Raw genomic sequence first — 23,266 nt, 5'->3', positions numbered from 1 at the left:
ATTGGTCAACATTAATTATAATTGGTAGGGGGGTCAAGTTTTAAAAGAAGAATTTACTTTTAAAATAATTATTTATGTTGCTTAATGGCCTCATTTGTTTATGGAGGTAGCGGAAAAACCCATTAAATATTTGTGGAGTTTTTTCTTTTCTAGATTTAAGAAACTTGATACAACACGAATAGAGATAGTTCACCAAAATAATTGATGACAATTATATTCAAAATTGATTCAAAAAGTCATTATTGCTTTTGAATACATGTTCTGATTTACATGCAAAACACTTAAATGAGTTTGTTGCAGGGAAAGCTTCGATGTCTATTAATAAATCTTTCTACAATGTTGTTAATGCACTTCTTTACTGGTTTACTGGGATGATCTGTACATTAAAGATTTATATTTTTGGTATGGTGTGTTCATAATAATATCGGCTCCTCTGTTGTTTGTCTTTAAGCTCTGTAAAGACATTAACTTTTTTTTATTTGTTAAATCCATCATGCTTTGTAAATTTAAATTTTATTAATTTATTGGTGTGTGTTCGTGAAATTTCTCTTGCTATTGGAGATTTGAGAAAATAGAAATCTAGTAAAGGAAAATTGAATGATTAGAATAGGCTATTTAAAACAATTACAAGGCTTTGAAAAGCCCATTAAAATTTCATAAAAAACCCAATATAAATTACAACAAAGCTCAAAAATAGCCTAAGAAAATTAAATCAGTTTTTCTCAATTTTTTTTACTTTAATTGACCGAATCATACCGAACAACAATTAATTGATTTTAATCAGTTTTGATTTGATTTTGAATTTTAATTTAAAAAATAAAAAATTTCACTTTAGTTATTTATTTTAGATAAAAACCAAACCAAGCAATCGTGCAAGATCAATTTTTTCTAGAAAGATTTACCATTCAACCTTCAGTTTGACAAACACTTGGTGTGCTTTCCGTTAGCTGTTCATTATGATTCTTGCCTTGGTAACCCCAGATTTGTCAAGCAACTTACCAATTCAATCCTTCTTGAGAACATGATCTCTGGACAGGTTGCTAGCTCTTCTCATCTCCATTGTTAATCTGAGACCTGACTTTCTTGTTTTGAGTTGGTTTTCATCTTACAGCTGTTGTATATAATCTTCTCCTGCTATGAGCATGTAATATTTTCTTTCCATTTATGAGATTGATCATACTACTTCTTTTCCTTTTCTCCTTTGATGACCGTTACAGATCCAAAGACTTGAACATGTTAGCACGCCCTCAATAGGCTTGAGTAGAATGGATTTAAACTTGAACACGAGTCTTTCTTGGGATATGCAAGAGTTCAAACACTGAAGACCTAATCATCTTTCATCAAGAAGCTGCACATCTTGTAGACTTAATTTCATCAGAATCACAAGGACTCCCGTATCTTGTCATCGAACTCTGATACAATAAACAATGTCTTTATTTAACGTTTCCTTTTGTTTTATTGGCTTTCAGTTGAGCGTGCATGCCGAATCATTATAATTTTCATCTTGCCTTTTATTTTTCATGCTTTAAGTAGCTCTATTTAACGCCTCATGTAATTCTTGTATAATGGAGCGAGCAAGCATGCAGGGCCGGCCTAGCCTTGAACTTGTAAAAACTAGATAGACCAAGTTTTCCAAGAGATTCCATCGGCATGAAAAAATATATATATATTTGGATTTCCATTCCAATGAACCCCAACTTTACAAGACAACATGTCATGGCCTACTTTAAGCTTAAATACTTTTCTTATTTTCAGTCCAGTAGATTTTGGAACGGAAAAACAACAGCAAGGAGTCCACTTCTTAATGGTAAAAATAGTTTCTACCTAATGGCGATTGGTTTTGTCCCAGAAGCCCAAAGATACTGCAGAGTCTCGACCTGAAACCCAACGAATGGGTTAAAAGCCTGGCAGACCAAACATGTCCTCGATGACAACACTCTTCTTATAATGCTTTGGGAGTCTGTATACTTGGTAGCTGCAAAAAACTGTACACATACAACCTTTTGAATCAATCCAAGAGGGCAGTGAGGGCTCTTGGTGCGGGCTTCGAAGGATCAGCACAGGTCGACTGTCAACGACTATTGGAAAGTGCTCGTGTTTGTAGCCTGTCACCATTGAGCATGCTCCATTCTTGCACGCTGTTGGTCCCTTGAACTGCCTTAACAGGTAACTTGGAAAATCCTTTTTGCCACGAAGAATGAAAGCCTTCCTAATCTCTTTTTGCTGATTGAAAATTAATTACTCATGAAAATCCTCGTATGGTGAAGAATCGCTATATGAATCACTTTCAAATGGAGTGGATTCCCTTGGAGATGATGGAAGTGATTCTCTTTGTTGCGATGATGAACCTGAAGGCAGCATGGAAGTGAGTCTAAAGTTAAAATGGTGAAAATCAGGGGATTATAAAAATCTCAACACAAGATAAGAGTGTATCCATGTGCAGAAATTGAATATAGTAGCATATACCACAAAGATATGTGGACGATCATAACAATAGAACAGAACCATGAAATTTCTTTTGGAATACCATGATAGGTTTCTTATTTTTCTTTTCTTTTCCTTTTATGGGACAGGGTGGGGTTGCTAATGACTTCCAAAATCCTTTTTAAGTGAACAATTAATGTCTCCACATTCAAAACAAAATCCATGGAGAAAAAAATCTGGCAAACCTTTCTGTCCTCTAGAGCGGAATTTCTTCGTGTGCCGCTTAATAAGCCTCTTAGCTTTTGTTATGGTAAGTTGCCGAGCAAAGGGAGAGAACTCAGCATCACTTTCACTCCACTCTCCATGAAAGTCATTCTCTGCTTCACCTCTCATTGTTCGAAGTACAAATGCTTTGGCCTTGCGACGCTGAGTATTGAAAAGACCCCTTATGGAAGTCACAAACCCATCACCTGCTCCATCAGTTGGACGCTTGAGCCAGTTTGGATATTGATCAGATTGCACTGCCAGACCATCATCATTGTCACTAAAATTAAGGTCACTATCAGGAACGCTGGCTACATTAGGATCCCGTTGACCGTGTGCTTTGTCTTTAAACTTTTTACCCTAAGAAAGTAAGGGAAATCAGTGCAGGATTTAAATTTAACCTAAGAAAGTAAGGGAAATCAGTACAGGATTTAAATGACAACACAGGATATTTTATCATACTTACAATACCAGATTAGTTAAATTCTAAAATAAAGACACTAACAGCTCATCACTATGAACAGCTCAATTTTCATCTGATATATACAAGGCTAAATTCATAAATTGTATTATCTTCTAGCTAAAATATTCATAATTTGATCTACAGACTTTATCAACAAACAGTTCTCTCTTCTTTTTTTGTCTCATGATATAATGTTTAGGTGTTAGCTGAGTTAAGTGAAAGGAAACTACCTTTGAGATCTGAAAATGAAAAGGATACAAAATTTGGAATTTGCGCTCACAATTGGAAGGAAAAAGCGAAACAAGAAAAGAGTGCAAGAGGACTTGATTTATGGAACCTTTTTAAACTGCTAAGCTGCTCCCTCAGGCTTATGTATAGATAATACACATGCAAAAAGGGATGAGTAGTCAATCAAGCACTGTCACAGTGTAGTGACTACCTGAGTTTATATCATTTTCATTACAGAGACAGTTTCTCCATGTATCTCTCATTTGCCATAAGAAATAACACAAACTTCATGCTAGATAGGATTGGATAGAATCAAACTGCATCCTTGGAAAGGAAAAAACTTACTGATTAATGGAATTAGAAGCGGCAAATGTATCTCAGCACAGATTCATTACCTGCATTCCTGTAACAGACTTCAAGGTTCCCCAGACAACATGCTTCTTAACTCTGGAGAACAGTCTTCTCCAAGTCCCAGTAAACTCAACACGGTGAAATGTATCCATCAGCAGCTTAAGTTCATGCAGATTAAATCTTGAGCTTTCATAAGTAAGCTGCAGCTCAACCTACAACAGAGTAATACGAAACATCTTACTGCACAATAAATCAATGCAATACAGTATAATAAATGATTGTTTCACACCATGAACCAACCTGGCTTATCTTAATGTTGTTAAATTCCATTACTTTTCGAGGTCGAGATCTTTTCTCTTCATTTGTTTTTCCAACCTTTTTCTCCTCATGAGATGACCGACCAGACTTCACAGGCTTGGACTCTTTTGACTTGCTTCTAGATGATTCATCTGGTTGCTCAATAGAATCAAATGGCTCACTTTTTGAGGAAGATATGCCAGATGAGTGGGCCTGCAAGACAAGTTCAGTAGCAACAGACTCTGCAACCGTCTCCTCCCATGTTCTATCAAAAGAAGATGTTCTCCTTAACTCAGGGGCTGAACTGCCAATCACTTTGGATGCGACATCAGACTCTTTTGTTGTATGACTGCATGACGAAGAAGCTTCATGGCTTGATGGGCCTTTCTTAACACGTCTTGCACCAGCAGTTGTTGAAACCTTCCAAACTTCCTGCAGCTCAGGAAGTGGAACATCAACCTTAGCATCTTCAACAAATTATCTTTTTTGCCTTACGAGAATTGACAATTCACACTAACCTGCCGCCGTTGTGAATCTTGTTCTTCTTCAGGGAAGAAATATTCCCACATCATTTTGTACATTGTCTCTGTCAAATAAATCTTAAGGGGAAAAATCTTTACCTGCAGTAGAAAAAAATAAGGTTCTATTAAAATAACGCAACGACCAAATATAGGAACTTTTCAAAAGGTGGAAATAACCTCTACGGATCTCATAAAAACAATTTTATTAAGCACACATGAGCCTTCACACACAAAATGCTTGTGATATAATGTTTTGTTGAGTTGTTATCGTAATGTAAGCATTTGGAGACCATCAGAACCAAAAGAACGAAGAAACCTTCTTGTCCTTCCTTTCATTACATGCATTAAATACAGCGATGAAAGCTGTAATAAGAGGTACACAGGTATCATGACTGCTAACAGATATTTTCTTGATTTGTAACATTATTTGCTAATTGATGTGCACAGTGCAGTGTTATCCTCCTCTCCAGGGATGTCATTGGGGCTAAGGGTCAGCATCATTTTGTTTAAACCAAATTATTTAACCAAATGGATGCATTTAGGTTAATGAGGTTGCTTTTCAAAAGAGAGATCAGTTCTCAGTTTTGTTTGGTTTGGAAAATAAAAGAAAAAAATTCATTTGTAAATATTTGATTACATATAAGAAGCAGATTATTCTGGTTTTATCTAGCCAATGTTTTTAGAGTTCCACCTACCCTTTTACCCAGCTCATCTCATAGACATATCTAACCCAAGTCTCCATATTCCAAAGGATGCGTGCACTGCCCTCACAGAACTCCATTCTCTTTCCTTGACAGAAACACCTTGTATATTCTTTCATTTCATCTAAAACCCCTAGATTTCTAGGGGGAGAGAGACTGGAGACAGAACTGACAGATGTATGTATTTATGAGGCTTAGAAAGGGCTGGAGATTAAATATTAAATGTGAAGAAAGGTTGAGAGCATGTATAGAGTGCTTGTTACCATATGCTCTATATAATCAATGTCAAAGGATAAATGGCTGTTAGCATATGTGTAGGAGTGGCTAGGTCTTCCATTTACAGCAACTTTTCTTGTAATGAGTTCAAAGCAAGAAAGATGGTGATGAGACAATTGGTGCTTGGGTGCGGTGCTTTGCTACACAGATTGCCACCATTATTCTTACAAGTGGTTGACTAACCACATCAAAAGGTTTTAATTTCCATTATTTTTTTTCCTGTAAGGTTTCTTTTGGGTAAAATGTGATCAGGAATTTGTTAGAATGCATGGAAGTCAGAAAGATCAGAGTGACAAGGTGAAAAATAAATGGTATTTAGTTTTCCTCCAAGAAACAAAATTAGAGGTGATTGCTGTAGGCTGGTGAGAAGTAAATGGAGAAGCAAAACTGCCAAAGGATCTTTTCCAGCAGAGTCGGTCTATGGATTCTTTGATGAACAGGTTTTTTTTTTTCCTGACTGGGGTTTCATTGGCTAGTTTTAAGATTCTTACAAATTTTGAAGATTGAGAACTTTATGTGGTTGTCTACACTGAGAGGGTTGTGCAGGCCTTTGAATGGAGTTGGGTGGGTTTACAAAAACAACCAACAAAAAAAATATTATGAAGACAATTGACTTATCCGATGTTCTCATTTCATCAGTGTTTTGAGCTGTACTATTCTGCTTCTTGGCATTTAAATGATCAGACACACCCAGCAATAAGAGCACTTTGCATGCACACACAAACACAAACACATGTATTTAATACATTCAGCAATAAAGAGGACATCATGTGCGTGGCATATTTGTATTAATGTTAATATATAATGCCTCTTCTTCATTGTCCTCTTTTAATTTCCTTTCTTCCTATTTAATCAGTATCCAGTAAGCTCTTGGATGAATGATCAAACAGGTGGGGAGAGGCTTAAAATTTGAAGGTTTCAACAGATTAGAATTTTCACATATCTAGTGTGCACCCTACATCTATTTTTGCTTGATGCTCATCATGAAGAGTTAATAATGGGGAAGTAAAGGAGCACTGAATTGCCTGGAAAAGTTCAATACGAGAATTTCCATCCCTCGGAGCCCCTTGCTTTGCATCTACACGTAGCATGACTTCTCTGCAGCCAAAAATAATTGCATTTTGCTGAATAATAAATACAATATTTAGGAGGGTACTTGAAGCTAAAACAACTGAATGGGTATTAGAAAGGAACACAGATTAAACTTCTCAGTATCAGAATAGCAGTCTCTGCTCCATTTCAACAATCTACTGGATGACTACTAGCAATGCATTAATAAAGCAATTTTCAAATCATTCCTGAACCTAGATATCATTGTACTATGATCTGCTCGAAGTATCTAGATATTTATTCAACAAATGAGAAACATGCATGGTAAACACAAGCCTCACAGCTTCTCACAGTGATATATATGATATATCAATAAAAAAAGAATACGGCACAGGTAATATGGTCACACAATTAAAACCAAGCCCTTTCTTGTCCTCAAAAAAGTTTTAACGTCCAAAGATTATTTATATGATATATGAGTTATATGATAAACAAGAAGAAGACATGCCTTGTAAATCAACAAATAAAAACTATGGAACACAATCACCGCAGTGATATATATAACAACTATAAACAACAAAGTGGTAAATGAAACCTCAACTCTGTAAATGATTAACCAATAACAATGGAAGTAACCTAAAGTACCATTAAATGCACACAGATATGAAAGGTACATACTTTCCCCAATCTGTTGGAGCATTCCATGGTGACAACACCATATCACACTTGGCATTAGACAAGCAGTTTCTCACGACAAAATACTTTGTTGTAAACAAAGCAACCCCGACATCCTTGTAATCCCGGTCAAAATCAAATATCTGTTAATAAAAAAAAAAACCATAAAAATAAACATCCTTGAAAGAATCAGATTTTTTAGGAAATAAGTAAATAAAGAATCAAAGCCCACCAAAATCTATTTGGAACCATATCAAACACAAATGTCTTATAACCTAGACTTGGACACCAAGCTCTAGTAACTATATGTCAAGTTCTTTTTCTTTTTCATAAACAAGAGAAGAGAGAACTTCTCATGAAGGACAGTTTTAAATACTACGGTAGATGCAGTTAATTTGTTAGTAATTGAATGATAAGAGACCAAGAAAAAGAGAGGAAAAGAAGGAAAGCTTTTGGTGCCCACCATGTCGTTTATCTCAGCCTCTGCAAAAGTTTTCCCATCTACAAGCATGCTCCAAACAACTTTATTAATTTTCAAAGATATACGCATGGCATAGGACGGACTTTTGTTTTTCTCCTTCTCCATCAGTCGTAACTGAGCAGCTTTCTGCAGAGCCATCCTTAGAGATACAGATGCCTCCTTCCTAGACTTCTTTGCACTTACAAGCTCTCTCTTTAGTCCTTGCACCTGGGAGCATGAAGCTTGAATAGATTACAGTCTATAGCATCCTGAAGAATTTATCAATAATACTAGAAGAAGATACACAAACAGAAACAAACTTTTGCACAGGACAGAAATATTCAATGCTGAAACTTTAGATTACATTCAAACAGCATGCAACAGAAGATTCAGAAGAAAATGAGAGCCACAGAAACAAACCGTCTCACCTACTTACATCTATCATTTACTATTGTCAAATAGCAGTGCATTCAAAACTAAACTTCAGATTTGAAATCCCAGCATTATTAATTGAAACCTATAAAAGTCATATTTTGGCTGCTATTTTTTTTCCAGTTGAAAAAAATAAGCACTAAATTTCCTCTCCACAACCATATAGGCACTCAAACCTAAAAATAACATGAAGTGACCTGTTATCCTTTCAAGTGAAGGTGAAAGTTCACTGGAATTGCTCTAAACATGATGGTAGGGCGTGCTAGCAAAGGGATCCCTACCCTAGAACCACAACCACAACCAAAACAGTTTCAAGAGATGTCCAAATTCAAATATCATGTGAGATAATCTCTCCCCCACAGTTTGAAGAGAGCATCAATGTCCAACCAAGAAACAAACAGTATTTAAATAAAAGACAATTTTTTTATTATTTATAATTAACTTGATGATAATTCATGGAACTTCTAATTTTAACATAGTTCACCATTTTTTCCTCACCAGAGTGGATCTTCCACCAGTGACCATCCACAAGTCAACTTCCTTTCTTGAAACCGGGTCTCCAGAAGTATCGCTAAATAGAGACAATTTCCTGATGTCATTAAGAATCAACTTATGCTCCCGCTCTTTCTGTTCAAGGTTGATTTTCGCATTTTCTACCTCTTCAACACCATCAGGAACCACCTCATCTGCCTCCTCTTCAACATCTCCATCATCTTCAGCAGGATATGACAGGCTGCTTTTTCTAGGCCTAAATAACAGACATTCCTCTAACCAATCAGGAGCAGAAATGCAATGATTTCAAGAGATTAGTTGAATGCTTAACTTCATAGATCAAAAGGTAGTTGCTTTAGGTGGATAGAATCTACAAGCCTAAACCTAGATTTTATTTGATGATATCTTCATTAACTGAAGTCTTTACAAATTAAAACTGACAAAGAGCCTACACATATTACTAAAAGCGATCTGAAACAGATTTTATCTGACAAGTCCAAGCATATGCCGCAAAGTTCATTTCTAATCTACAGTGTACACAAAACAAACATAAAAATTACTGTTTTGAGTTATCAGAGTCAACTACACGCAGATGGGAAAGGTGAAAAGATGCACAAAAAGAAACGGAAAAAAGCCCTTTGATGAACGAAACTCCAATGGCAATTCTACATGCATAAGATATGCCAAAAACATGACAGAAAAGAACAAACTGGTTAAACTGAATGCAGCTCAAAATTTTGAATATCAAAAATTGTCAAGACATGATTCCTAAGATACATCTAAGAAAGGAGAAAAAATTCCTCACTTGGGGAGCCGTGCAAAGAGAAGATTAGTCAACACATCCAGCATAACCTGAAACTGCCGGGATGTCATTGTTGCCATTATATTATGAGAATTGAATGTAAGCTCTTTTAGAGGCTTGACCTACAATAAATGAAATCAAAGATGAGCATATTGTTCAAAACAAAGAATTCAACTTGATAAAACAACCAGCACTTAAAATATTAACTTCAGAGGATTGCAAGGGGACACAAGTAAAATAAGTGATCAAACACAACCAAGCTCCTTGTATTTGATATGCAAGACAATCTAGAAAATCTATCCTATAGCATAACATTGCTGTTTCTTACCTTCAAGTCTGGAGTACCACCTTTGTGTCTTGTGTACCGAAAGTACATATCACAAGGCATAAACACTCTTTCAAGTAGAGCACCAGTTCGCTTTACTTTTGGAGAGCTTCTAAGAATTTTTGGAAGCCACTGCAATCCAGCCCCTGGATCAACATCAGTTGGTGCAACATGAGCCTGTACATGCTCCAACATTACAGAGAACTCCATGCGCTTCCATGTCATTGCAGGTACATGTTCAGGAATTTGTTGTACATTTCCATTGACCATTCCTTGTTCAATAATCTCATATCCAACATGAAGAATAGAATTAAATGATCGAGCTAAAACACGACCAGAAACGGCAGCAAGCAAGAATCTACCCTGGTGGAAAAAAAAAAATAACCCCAAAGCAAAAGCATTGTTTGTTAGAGGTTTCATTAGATAAACTTAAACATACACATTTTATCGAGCAACTATGTTACATTTCCAGCACAACTACACTGCACAAGAATGAACCAGAATTACTGCAGAAACCTACATTACAAGAGAAATTGAAATTCTACAGGAATTACTCCTTGATTTCAAAAAACAGAGATTAGATGTAATAAAACCAAACTGGTTTCCAACATAGTAATTTATATTTTATTTCTTTTACTTTCTTAAGCACAAAAATCCCTCACCCATAGGCTTCTCGTGTGCTTAGGATATCAATGGCATAAAATAATCAACTGAATATTAATGAAAATAAAAAGCAAGAAAAGAAAAAGGTAATGAGACAGAAGATAAAGCCACAAAATAGGACATTTAAAACAATCATGAAATTATTTGGTCCTCTTCTAATGTCTGAAGAATTTCTTATCCTCCTTAGTCCTTGCTACAACTCAAATTCCTTTCTCACTAATAAAATCTTCGACGCATAAATTTTTGAAAAAAATATGGACATGTAAATCATAACCACAGGAAAAGAGAAAAAGCTAATGACCACATGAACAAATATTTAAGAAAGTCATGGTTCAAAAGTTACATTGGCTTCTTCTGAATGAAGATTGAATTGTGGCTCCATAACATTCACCATGAAATGACGAGTGCCTTCTTCCTCAGAATCATCAATACTTCCATTTGTCACTGATGACAAAGCAAAAAACAGTAATGTTATGCTCTATGGTAGTTTATAGATCTCAATTAAGAAAAAGTTTGTAGAAAATTGAGATTACAATCATCAAGTATATTTAAAAGAGTTATAAACACACTGAATAGCATTGCATCACCAAAAAACAGTGAGAGTTCTGAAATGTTGCTTCTTCAATAAAACATGTGTATTCCCAAGTGAGATCCTTTAAACTGAAATCACAAGGTGTGCTACTGACATACCAATTGAAGGAAATGATGAATTCTTTACTTTAGCTGAATGTGATGGAGATGAAAGAGTTCCTGAGGTCTCCACATGATGAGAAGGGGTATCTACTTTATGACTGATAGAAGGGAGATTGGAGATATCATCTTGAAGCACCTCAGATTTGGGATCTAACTGGTTCTCTTCATGCAATTTCCTCGCATTCTGTCGAGAAGGAGAAGGCTTAGGGGGTTCAAATGCTTTGGATATTCCACCAACCCAGGACCAAACAGCATCCCTATTCTCAATAGTCCATAAAAGCTTGAGGCCATAAACAAAAACTTGCTGGCAGTTGTCAGCTATTACTACATTGTATCCATCGTCATCACTTGGATCAGATCTTGTGTGATCATCACTCTCACTCCCATTTTCAAACTCAGACCTCACATATGTCATCTCAAGGTTTCTTCTCCCAGCCTCTTGCCATGCTGACAACCTGTCAGCATCAGCCTTTCGCGACTGCCTTCTGATTGTAAAATAATCACACGACAAAAGAAATCCATCATCACGGTGCTTCTCAGTGCAACCACCCATATTATTGCGTTTCTCACTGGGAATTCTATTAACAGCTGAGGATTGAGAATTATTCCTGGTCACTTGAACTGCTTTTGGCACACTGTTAGAGTCCACTTTATCTAAGATAGCCTTGGGCATGTAAAGGTCGAGACCTTGGTAAACAAGATCAAGAGGATCACGCTTGCATTCAAAAGTGAACATCTGCTTACCCCGGCTATAACAGAGTTCATATTTCATCTTTGTCATGTTAAATGTAAGTCCTTTTGCCGGATCATCAACATCTAAAGGCATGTGTTTTATACAAGTAGGTGTAGCATCAATGCGGAGAAAAAATTCTGTCATCACCTTGTCTAATGATAAATTGCCTGATCTGATAGCTCTTGCAATTCCAAAGCGAGGCCAACGGGAGAAGGAACGTAATTTGTGTGGAGGGAGATAATTCATGTTCCAGAACTTAATCAGCCACGCTAAATCATGTGCACCAATATTCAAAGTTGGGGAAGCTGTTGAAACATTTTCTGGCTTGTAAGGTAGATCATAGACAGTTCCATTTACAACTTTGCTATCTACTGAAGAGGAGGAAGGCAATTGACTCTCACACGAGGGAGGGGAGGGCCTAAAAGAGAAGTTCCATCGGAGGGATAGAGATGTAGACCTGAATGGATCAAAAACTTTTTCTCGAGGCTTGCCTTCAATTGGAAGTGCGTACAAGTAATGGTTCAGTGGAGTTCCAGAATCACATTCCCAATCCATTGTGACTTCAAGAGTAAAGACCGGGGCTTCAAGTAAGGCACCAGATGCACCAGAAGGGAGTTTTAAGCCACAGCTGCTTGCCAGTTTCTCCAAACTGCTAATTAAAATCTTAAAATCCTGTGCAGACACATAAACACGACCATCTGATTGCTGGATCTTCATCAAACCAGATACAAACTGAAGTTGGTCAAGCTTTTCATAAGGATCAGTTGTTGCAAGAACGTGCCATCTAGTTTCAGAGAAGAATAAAGTGATATTTCCGTGAATATAGTTTCTCATATCATCCCACCATGGTAAGCTACGCTCCTTTTTTGGTGGTTGAACTTGTGGAGCATCAGAATTCCTAACACTTAGATTAGCTCTCCGAAGAGCCACCATAAAAGCATAGCTCACATCAGCAAAAGATGGTTCATAACCCACTCCAAAAGACACTTCTCCTTTTTGAAAATGTAAAGGTAAATCAAAGTACGATTTAACTGGAGGAGTCGTGCCACTAGCGGAACGAAGCATGCGCACCTTTCTCCATCTCCCAATAAAGACATCTTGGTAAATTTGGGGCTGAAAACTTGTTGCCTGATTCAGAGGAGAAAAGTCATAATCACAGAGGGGGGAGGGGAGTCAAGACATAACATCACAGATGAATAGAGATGCAAATAAAGAAGAACAGATACTAGTTCTTGTGTTTCATACATTATTCTTGACAGGAAGTTTAGCCAGCCATCATATTGCACCTCACACTGGCAGTGGGAAAACAATATTACCGCAATTCTACTATTTAGACACACCACAAGCATTTGAGAAAAATCATGTCACTGACTTACTAGTCCCTTCCATTATCAAATACTGTAGCCAATAAAACAAATGCCTGTACCATGATATTTTTATGCTTTTCTAGAATGTTTCAAGCAAATACTATGAAGAGCACTGGAATGTGTTTAATTTCAGGAGAAAGGGGGCTTTAGTTAGTTATCCACATAATTGAAAAAAAAAGTGGTCCATGGCCATTAAATAAATGCTCTGGTCAAATCTCTAATCTATCTGATTTCACAAATAAATTAATTGGTGCAGACATATCGGAAATGCTATTTAAAGGATACCCTTAAATTTGTTAACCCCAAAAACTTTGGTTTCCAAACTTTATTCTCTACCATTTTAGGCTAGATTGTCAGATAACGACCTCAAACAAGTTAAAGGGATGGCCTCTCTCCAAAGTAGACCATCTCTCCATCCACATACACTCAAATATTTGGACCTCTTTTAGTAGTAGTTATTTGTCAACATACATAATAATTTTTTGGTTTGGTCTCACTTCAGCAGGCCAGCTAATTTACCTAATCTTAACTATGGAAATCAACTAAACTAATACGAAAAAAAAGTTGAGATGGGAAGGCCAGCTATCAGCTCAGTATTGTGATAAATTTCATTAGTAGAATTCAAACCCATGGCATGATAGAAGTAAGCAATTGCTAGTAGATTTCATTTCCATTGTTCTTTCAATATGATAATGGAGAAGCCAGACAAGGTAAATGAGCATAAACTGGAGAAGAAAACTTGAAGCACCAAGGGTTAGGGGAGGGGAGGGTGGAAAGCAACTTTGAGTGTTACCTGCTGAGCTAGCACAACGCAACCTTCACATTTACCAGAAGTAGCAGCAAAAAGAGGAAATGTGTAATTTCTTAACTGAACAACCAGATTCCCTGTACGCAAGCAAATATTACTCCCATAAAGTCGAGAAAATGGTATGTCATTCTCGCAACAAACAGGATCAAGTTTCTTCAGAACCTCTATCATCCCAGCATCTCCACCATCAATTCTAGTTAAACTTACTTCTAACTCTGTAGCAGAAATAGAAAGAAGAGAAATTCTAGCAGTGCTGGGCTTGAAACCAGCCTGAAATCCTTCCACACAGGCACCCGAACCTTCTGAAGTTACTAGCTTTTGACAGGCATTGTAATACGATCTAAATGACTGTTTATATATACCTTCTCGCAATTCCTGAATATTTGATGGGTTTTGCAGATCAATCTCAACTCCATTCCACATAACCTTTCTTTCTTGACTAGAATCAACTGTTTCGGCAGCTTTAGGACAATGGCTCGCTTTGGAAATAAATTCATCAAAGAATTTCAACCTGACAGCAAGCTCAGAAGCCTCGTTCTTCATCAGCTGATAGTGTTCATCAAGCCAACCCTGCATTGGTTCTTCCTCAATATCAGCTGTTAGCTTGCGTATAAAAAATTTTACACTTCCAAATTTTGCTGAACTGGACCTTTTGGGCTTTGAGGTTTCTTTCTTCATGGGAAATATCAGTGCAGTTTTAGCAGCAGTTATAAGCTTCAAACCCCGCCACATATCCTCAATGGAATCATCAATGGCGCGCAACTGCAACCTGTATGGCAGGCAGATATGAACATCAAGCCCTTGAATCACCCAATCCCATGTCACGGAGGCTGGTATCTTTGCATCAGATAAGCTACTGGGAGTGCTAGGGATACGGGAAATTTGCATTCTGCTGCTTTTCAACACTCTAGACCCATTGAAACTGAGAAGAAGCCCTTCAAGAAGCAATCCTATACAGGCATTCTCAGAGAAAATTGACTGAACCTGAACCACTGCTTCAACCCCATCTCCAACCTCACCAGATATGGTGAGCATTTCCACATCAACAGCAAAAATGGATTCCCTTTTCTTATGCTTATCTAAATGTTCTGGTGCTGAAGGGGCTTCTTTTTTCTGATCAGTGTCTTTCATGTTAGAGGCATCTTCCTTGGATTCATTACCATAAACCTGGAGCTTCTGATGGTGTACAAGCAACCTCAATTGCAGAACTAGTTCAATTAATGACAGATGTACATCAGGCTCCCACCTGACTTTAATATCAGTAGCACTGAAGAGAGAGCAGATGGAAATTCCTTTAAGACCACCAGAACGCTGTACAAATTTTGCATTCTGCATGTCAAACACTGTAACCTTTGTATCAAGACTGCGTTCCTCCAAATATTCCTGATACACAGACCTTGCTCTTTCAAGTTCCATCTCTGTGGACTGTTTCTCCTTGTTCATACAGAGAGTAAAATGGAAAATATCAAGAGAAACAGAATACTTCAACTTCTTGCACTCATCAGAAACACTGGACATTATACTTGCAGTACGAGGAGAGCCATCATCCAAAACACTGATTATTACCCGACCACCCTGTGATCCATAATTGACACGCTTGGGATCTGGAACAACAATGTTTTCCAAGCTTGTGTCACCACAAAAGTTTACAGAACAGCGTTCCAGATTGAATTTCAAGAATCGAGTCCCTTTCCCTGATGGTTTAGATGACCGACCACCTCGGCTCTGTGCTGTTCTTTTACCAGAAGCTGAAAGACTTTTCAAGAGAGCTTGAAAGGAAATGCCAGTTGTTATAAGTGATTCTACACGCTTAAAATTCAAATAAATACCCATTCCAGTGACATCAACATTAAGGACCAATTTACATCTAGAACCATCTTCTTCCAAGGATTCAATGTCTTTCTTGCCCCAATCCAAACTAACCTTTGCTATGTGCATTAAGGCACCTGAATTTGATTCCATACCAAATGGGCTTTCCTTCAAGCATTCTTGATATTCATCTGCCATGTGCAAGTTTAATTCACCAAGTTCCATATGCACTGCAGTTCCCATGCTTGATATGTTATTTGCAAACACATGTGATGATTGGGAGCAGCCCTACACCAGGAAATTAAAAGTTAAGATGCTATATGATTGAGACTTGGAGGTTTCAAACTCAGAGTAAGCTAGCTTTCTGATATTGATGAATATTTCACAAAGATGGTGAATTATGAATTGGGCAGGGAGGTATAGATGGCTGACTACTTAATTACACATCTAACCAGCAGTGTCTGTTGGGTGTAAGAGATACTAAGAGGACCAATTCCCAGATGTCCTAAACAGATGGTAGAAATGAATCCTTTAAGAGGAGAAAGGAGCAACTGAGATGAAAAAATCATTCACTCAGCCTAAAGCATAAAATTAAACTTTGATTGTATTTGTTTGGATGGCCCAACTAACCCTAGGTTTGCTATGCCACTAGATAAAACCCAATAGAGAGTTCAACTTCTCATCCTTCTGTTAGGTTCATAATTGAGAAGCTTGAAAGAGAAAAACAAAAGAATGTGGGAAATATCAATTCACTTGGAGATGCAAAAAAGACTCAAGATTTAGGCTCTTTCTCCTTCTCATTTTTGCACTACAGTCTCTATAATACCGAAACTTTTTAAAGTATGACCCTGAAATTCCTAAAAAAGGTGAAACAACCTGTTCACAATAAATGTCTCAAGTCAAGTGTGAAGCAAGAGTGCAAATGACCTACTAACATTCTGACAACTAGATTGACAAGTTTGAGCAATTTCACCATCATGAAATTTAGATGCGTTAACTCAAATGGTTCCCTTACAACAATGGCTATAAAGGCTGGATAAATATTATAAGATTTCCACTTTTAAGATGCAAGGTCTAGTTACTGGAAGTGACTAAAGATAAATCATCATGTTGAGAGTTAAAATGGGAACATAAATTTTAAATACATGTTTTCCATGCTCTGGTCTGTGAGAAAGCGATGAAGTCATGGCTTAAATGATAGAAAAACCTCTCCTCCAAAGAGAAGGTTGCAAGTTCAAAACCCCCCTCTCTCCCCTAAACTATATAATAATAACAATAATAATAATAATAACAACAATAAAAAGGTTTCGGACTGAGGAAGATTACTAGAAATTTAACAAACACAAAAAAAATCCTGCAGATACAGGGCACCAGCAAAATGCGAGAGGTAAGGTAAGAGCTCAGCTGTTTTCACAAAATTCAATACAATCTAATAATTTAAGATGCACATCACTTACTTGATACAGAGGCAAACCATTGATACTATAAAGCACAATAGTCATCTCAGGAGCAGAAACAGTACATGTCCACATGATGACTTTAGATTCAGTGGTCGGAGACCTAACTGGAGTAGATGTTTCCTCTCGAAGCACCATTTTTTTCCTCTTTGAGTGGTGGAGGCGCAGCCAAGGCTTTAATCTGCTCATTATGATGTTGCACTGTGTACCTCCGAGCTTAACATCAACTTCTGCTCTAACTGGTGAGATTGGCTGAAAGTCGGAGCATCCAACGAATAAGCAAAGCAATAGGCATAGAATCATTAATCTGGAAACTGTTAAGTTCCCCAGCCTTAAAACAGATATAAATCACTCTGCTATTTTTGTTACAAAAGTGCTCAATTTATTATTCTCTAACAAAAAGAAAGAGTGCATCCTGGATCGGACAACCTTATTTATCTGATAGCAATTTTTTTAAAATAGTTTTTTCTCAATTTATACATAAAGCCTTATTTTCTTTTTCTCAATAGGAAAAAATCACTATAAAGAACTCTATGGACTTGTGACCTATAAGAGCAAGAAAATCCATGCATTCCATCAATTGTTCAGCTGTTATGACCCAACAAATCCACAATAGTGAGGATATGCACTCCCACAATGTTTAGCAACTAGAAAAGGGATCTGTTGACAAAGAGCATTCCCTTTTGTGGAGATGTCAAAATAGTCTTATAATACTTCCAACAGAAAATAACAGCAACTAAGGTAACTTTGACCTTTTGATTCATTGAAAATATGATATAGATTTTTCTCAGTAGAAAGCTCTTATAAAAGCTACCAATATTGACGAGGTTCTTCTTCTGATAAGTGACTTTTGATTAGGTTAAGAAGGCATTAAATACTAGATGCATATAAAACATAATGTAGGTTTATTTCGGTCAGTTCTAGAAGAGTTCAGAAGAAAGGGTAGGGTCTCCATAAAAGTATATGGGTGTAAACTCCAAGTTATAATCTGCCACCTGACCAGTGTTACAACAGGAAAATTAAACAAAAATACTCCCACTGATAAGATGGAAATAAAATGTATCCTCGCCACCATTCAAAGAAAACTAAATGATATGATAATCATCACACTTGACTCCATCAAGAATTAGGAATGTAAAAGGAAAAAAAAAAAAAAAAAAAAAAAAAGAACTATTCGGTAAAAGACAATCTAAAATCAAGCCTGCTTTTCCAGAAATTAAAGCAGCCTGTATCAGTTGCTTCCAAAACCAATCAATTGGCAACTTGCACCATCAAAAGGCCAAATATGCAGCGAGAATGGGTTAAACCCCTACAACTTTTTTGAGGGTACTAAAACATCTAACTAGTGCCAAAAAACACAAACCAACAAGGATTATTTTTCCTCCTAGTTTAAGAAACCTTGAAAAGTATCAAATGCAGCAATCTATGTGAGCATCTCTTTAATTGGATATGGAAAAGGTACCATGAAACATGATAAGCGATTTTTTATATTCCAACAATGCTATCCAAGCATCAGCCAGTACAAAACAATATATGTTCAGCTAACAGCATAAGGAAAAAGTAAGCATCAAAGTCAGTTATCTGATTCAGCACAGTGATACAATTGCCCCTCACCATTATAAATATATAGGAAATCAGCTGAACAAAGATGCTAACCTGCAGTAATTGAAATGATAGGAATTACCTGTATAGGAATGTAGACAGATGAGATGACGTTGACTTTCAATATCTCCAAGACAGAAGTGCCAGCTTCTCTAAGAAGCTGAAATATAATGCAAAAAGCATGGTCATCGAGAGGCCAAACAGCATGAGAAATATGAAAATTACACCACCAAAAGAGCTCTGACAATTGTTTGCTCATACATGAATCTCACTGAAATCCATTTGAACTTCAATTAGTGTACTCTCTCCCACATCTTCAGCGGATCGTGATTTGATGCTCCTTAATTGAATGCCCATTATATTATTCTCAACAACAAGATCATGTTCTTGATGCACAAACCTAACATCCAGTTTCGGTAAAGTGAAGAAAACCTGTCAGATTAAAATAAGATTATCAGTTGATTCCATTGGCATTCAGACTATTAGGCAAAAATCAGGCTTATGTAGCACATGTCTTATCTTGAGACAGAGATGGCTTTTGTAATTTATATATAGATCAAGAATAACTCATAAAAGCTAAAGTATGTTCTCTGACAAAAAAATAGGAAGCTCAAAGAACAATTAAAATTTTCAAATTTGAAGAGGCCTGCCATGTCAGCTTAGGATAAGATAGGAAATTGAGAGCTAAATACTTCTAGACTTTTTTAGCATGAGCAAACTCTAGGAACAACTAAATGTGAAATATGGAGGGTATTCATGAGAGAGGATGTAGCAAATCAACTACTGAGAATTACTACAAATCAGCAAGAATTACAAAAGCACCATAATTATAGAATTAGAGGATCTAGATGAGCAAATACCAGCTTTTCATGTTGCATATATAGCCTTATTCTAGCATGAGATATGAAGTTGCATAGACAAAAAGAAGCAACTGAAATAGAAAACAGAAGCATGAAGACAGAGAGGGCATGTGGTAATCAGCAATCCCATCTAAATGGCATAAATAGAAAGCCCACCAACCTTTTCTGGAAACATGGAAGTATACTTTGTAATTGCTACAAGTTTTTGTTTGCTGTGTTGATTTTTAGAAACTGAAGAATCAGCAACCAACTCTTTATCCGTATGAGCAAAGGCATTGGATGAACTCTTTTTTCTTGAAAGAAGTTCCTCATTGAGATTAACAGTGACCTCTCCACTGCTGATGTCCACATTCTGGATTATTACACCTACTTCTCTAAATCCAAAACAGACATACATAAGAACCTTTAATTGACAGACCAGGCATGTCTATAACTAGAGCTGAAATAAGAGGCAAAAACATTCTATAGAACTTTTAACAGGAAGAGAGCGGGAAATAAATGCATCCAAACTGTCAGAACTGAATTAAAGAACATCCAAAAACTCTGTATATCAGCAGTGGTAATCTTGCCATTAATCAATCACTGATTGATAGAGCAGTTATGATCAGATTTCTGACAACTGCAATTAAAGGAAAAGAACATATCAAGAGAAAAATACCTTTCATGATTAAATTCACAAGAGAGAGAGAGCTCTTCGCAGCAAAAAGCAGCAGAAGACCTGTCCATATTACCAAATGCCACCTCTCCTGAAGAAATACATCCTCCATTGTTGAAGTTAGGCATTTGGTCAGAAATGATGCGTGGTTCACCCATGTGGATAATAACAGGTAATATGTTAAGCTTGACATACAGATTTGGCTTGGATCCCCCATCTTTGGATATATCTAATCCCAGTTCCTTGACATCAATTGTAGCTTTGGGTGTCTGCCATGTTTCCAGAAACAATTTTTGATATAAAACAGAAGAAAAGGGGGGAATGATAAGTGAGCAAAATATAAGTTAATATCACAAATTCAGAAAGAAAGGTGCTTTAAGAACCTCCAGGTGTACTTTCAGCACCACCTTTTCTAGCATTGCATGAACACTAGCTGTCTTAGCACATTGTTATATGCCCAATCCTTTTAAAGAATCATGTTCAAGTCTCATTGTCAAAAAAAGAAAAAAAATAATCAGACTCCAACTACTAGAGGCCAAGCAAACCAGTAGGTCGAGAGGCAGGTCAAGATCAAGTCAGGTAGAATCAAGTTTACATTGGCCAGGGTTTAGTCCACAAAAATTGGAACAAAATGAACTTATTTCAGCTGTTCAGATTGATACTAAACACAAAATCAAACATTTACTAATTTGACTAAGATCAGATCAGTTGATGTGTTAAACATTTACTAATTTGACTCAGTCAATACATGAAATTAGCTTTCTGTTCTGGACCCTGCAAAAACTACAGCTATACTCCTTGATAACTTATAACGAGCTAATGCAATCAGCACATATGTATTATTTTTAAACTTATTCCAATTTACTTATCTTGTGGAAAGGATACATATATAACTAACCTCAATTACATCAATAGGAAGAGGATTACTAGAAGCTAAGCAGATTTTTTTAAATAAAAAAAATGCTCATTTAACAAGTTGTTAAGAAAATGTGTCTTTCTAAATTTTCTGGTGCTTAATTTTGTAAATTCATTTTTACTCACCTTTAGTAAAAAAAATATTCTTCTATTAAACAAAGAGGAGGAAAAAAAAAAGAGATAGATGGAAGCAAAATAATCAAAAACCAATACAAAATTGAAAATAAAAAACAACAGAAATTGACAAAATGATCAACTACAAGTTTTATGCTATATTTTACCCATGAAATGCATGGTGAAAAACACATGCTATTCCCTTACAGTACTGACTATTGAAAATACTCACCTTCACAGCCAAATCTGTCACTGAAACTGACAAAAATCTTGCGATGTTAGCTAAGACCATCCATTTTCCCCTGCCTGAAGAGCGCGGTCGGGGTCTCTGAGTTTTTGTTTTCTGTGTGCCTCTACTAGAAGACCTCATTACAATCTCCAGGTCACATATTAATACTTGTAGCTTGGGATCCTTGGAAATGAAACCCACCCCGAGTTTGACCAAAGACTGACGTATGCTAAGTCTAACCTCACCAACTGATATAGACTCAACAGGACCCTGTAAGTTATCAAGTTCATAGAAAAATTAATTGCACGGCCCGATGCTTCATCCACTAAACCAGTATATTCTTTGAGGAGAATGCACTAGGTTCTTCATCTCAAACTCACAACAACATTTCAATTCTAGTAAAATTGGCTCATTGTATATTTGAAGTCAAAATCTACTTTTGAGTGACAGACAGTTTGTAGATTCCAGTTAAGAAAAATTCTTCCAGACCATGGAATTATTCAAACAATATAAGCCAATGTGAATTATGACCAGCGGATAACCCTACTTTTACAAGCCATTCATTTATTCAATTTTATTTTTATTTTTAAATGGAAGAAGGATTTAGTACAATGTCAAAAAAGGTGATCCTCTCTAATTCACTCTTAAAAGAACAACTAAAATGGAATCAATTTTTAAAAAAGGGACTGACCTTTCTAAACTTCACCACAACATCCCTCAAACATTTCCATCCCCCAACTCGAAATCCAACAGATGCCCCCAATATCCGGCTCAAAATCCAAGCCATCAACCTAGAAGCAAAACTGCAAAGAGATGCACAATAAAAATTAATCTAATCGCAGCACGTAAAACTGCCTGTAACTTTGAACGAAGCTTATCTACCATCAACGCTAAGGTAACTGAACAGTATGTCTTAAACCACAAAACATCAAACAATTTGTTAAATCCAAATCATCTATCAAAACATAATCATATACTTCTCCTTGTCTCCTTCTAGTAACATTAACATGAGTCCTTCATTCAATTATCCATCTCCATGGCTTTAATCATGAACCATAGTCAACTACATTCTATCAACAACACGCAAAAGAAAAGGTTATTTACATTCATTCACGCGCCTAAATTACCAGCCATTTCAATCCATTTATGCTAGCGATCATCAATCCAAATTTCGACGCAGTAAAAAATAAATGATCTTAATTGAATGACTTACATGAAGAGCAACCACAAAGTGACGGAAAGCGACAAGAAACCGAAGAGAAACTTGACAGGCGAGGCTGCCATTTTCGTAGTTTCTCGACTTCTTCCACAGCTAATTATCCAAATAATAAGCCACAAAATAATATTCAAATACAGAAAACTCTCTATGCCATAATTTCAGGTCGCAACCCACAAATGCATCAAAATAGAACAATCGAAACCCTAAAAAAGCTAAATTTCTTCACAGTTCTTTTTTCCATCTTGCGAGTCAATTGAGAGAAAGCCGCGTTGATCGCGTTCGTTTTTCTTTTTTCTTTTTCTTTTTTATTTATAAAAGCGTAGATCCGATCCGTGAGACGCTCGTTGATCACACACTGAGAGAGACATGGAAGAGAGAGAA

General features: G+C 36.6%; 1 protein-coding gene across 2 annotated transcripts; it reads right to left on the bottom strand.

Moving 5' to 3' along the window:
• Nucleotides 1-1,628: 1,628 nt before the first annotated feature.
• On the bottom strand, nucleotides 1,629-23,266 carry SAB (HYPERSENSITIVE TO PI STARVATION 4). Of its 2 annotated transcripts, XM_011018696.1 has the most exons (22): nucleotides 22,880-23,266; nucleotides 22,358-22,469; nucleotides 21,670-21,936; nucleotides 20,412-20,677; nucleotides 19,914-20,127; nucleotides 19,155-19,325; nucleotides 18,976-19,053; nucleotides 17,292-17,543; nucleotides 14,011-16,122; nucleotides 11,115-12,978; nucleotides 10,768-10,868; nucleotides 9,765-10,124; nucleotides 9,440-9,558; nucleotides 8,641-8,890; nucleotides 7,714-7,938; nucleotides 7,254-7,393; nucleotides 6,551-6,623; nucleotides 4,546-4,647; nucleotides 4,031-4,459; nucleotides 3,775-3,942; nucleotides 2,670-3,048; nucleotides 1,629-2,348 (listed from the first exon to the last, which is right to left on the bottom strand). In XM_011018696.1, the coding sequence occupies exons 1-22, from the start codon at nucleotides 22,948-22,950 to the stop codon at nucleotides 2,239-2,241; spliced, it is 7,863 nt and encodes a 2,620-aa protein (XP_011016998.1). In that variant the 5' UTR covers nucleotides 22,951-23,266; the 3' UTR covers nucleotides 1,629-2,238. The 2 variants fall into 2 exon arrangements, with proteins under 2 accessions (XP_011016998.1, XP_011016999.1); XM_011018697.1 differs by lacking the exons at nucleotides 21,670-21,936; nucleotides 22,358-22,469; nucleotides 22,880-23,266 and having other exon boundaries at nucleotides 19,914-20,122; nucleotides 20,412-20,521.

Source organism: Populus euphratica, unplaced genomic scaffold (assembly GCF_000495115.2).
Source record: "Populus euphratica unplaced genomic scaffold, PopEup_1.0 scaffold6.1, whole genome shotgun sequence".
Taxonomy (NCBI): Eukaryota; Viridiplantae; Streptophyta; class Magnoliopsida; order Malpighiales; family Salicaceae; genus Populus; species Populus euphratica.
The sequence above is the reverse complement of the archived record's forward strand: the minus strand, read 5'-3'. Positions and strand labels throughout refer to the sequence as shown.

Bases quoted from the DNA above. Each gene is read 5' to 3' on its own strand.
- SAB (XM_011018696.1), bottom strand. From the start codon at position 22,950: ATGGCAGCCTCGCCTGTCAAGTTTCTCTTCGGTTTCTTGTCGCTTTCC. The intron at 22,470-22,879 runs GTAAGTCATTCA...ATCTCTTTGCAG, and splicing joins ACTTTGTGGTTGCTCTTCAT to TTTTGCTTCTAGGTTGATGG. The intron at 3,943-4,030 runs GTTGGTTCATGG...ACTCTGTTGTAG, and splicing joins ACAACATTAAGATAAGCCAG to GTTGAGCTGCAGCTTACTTA.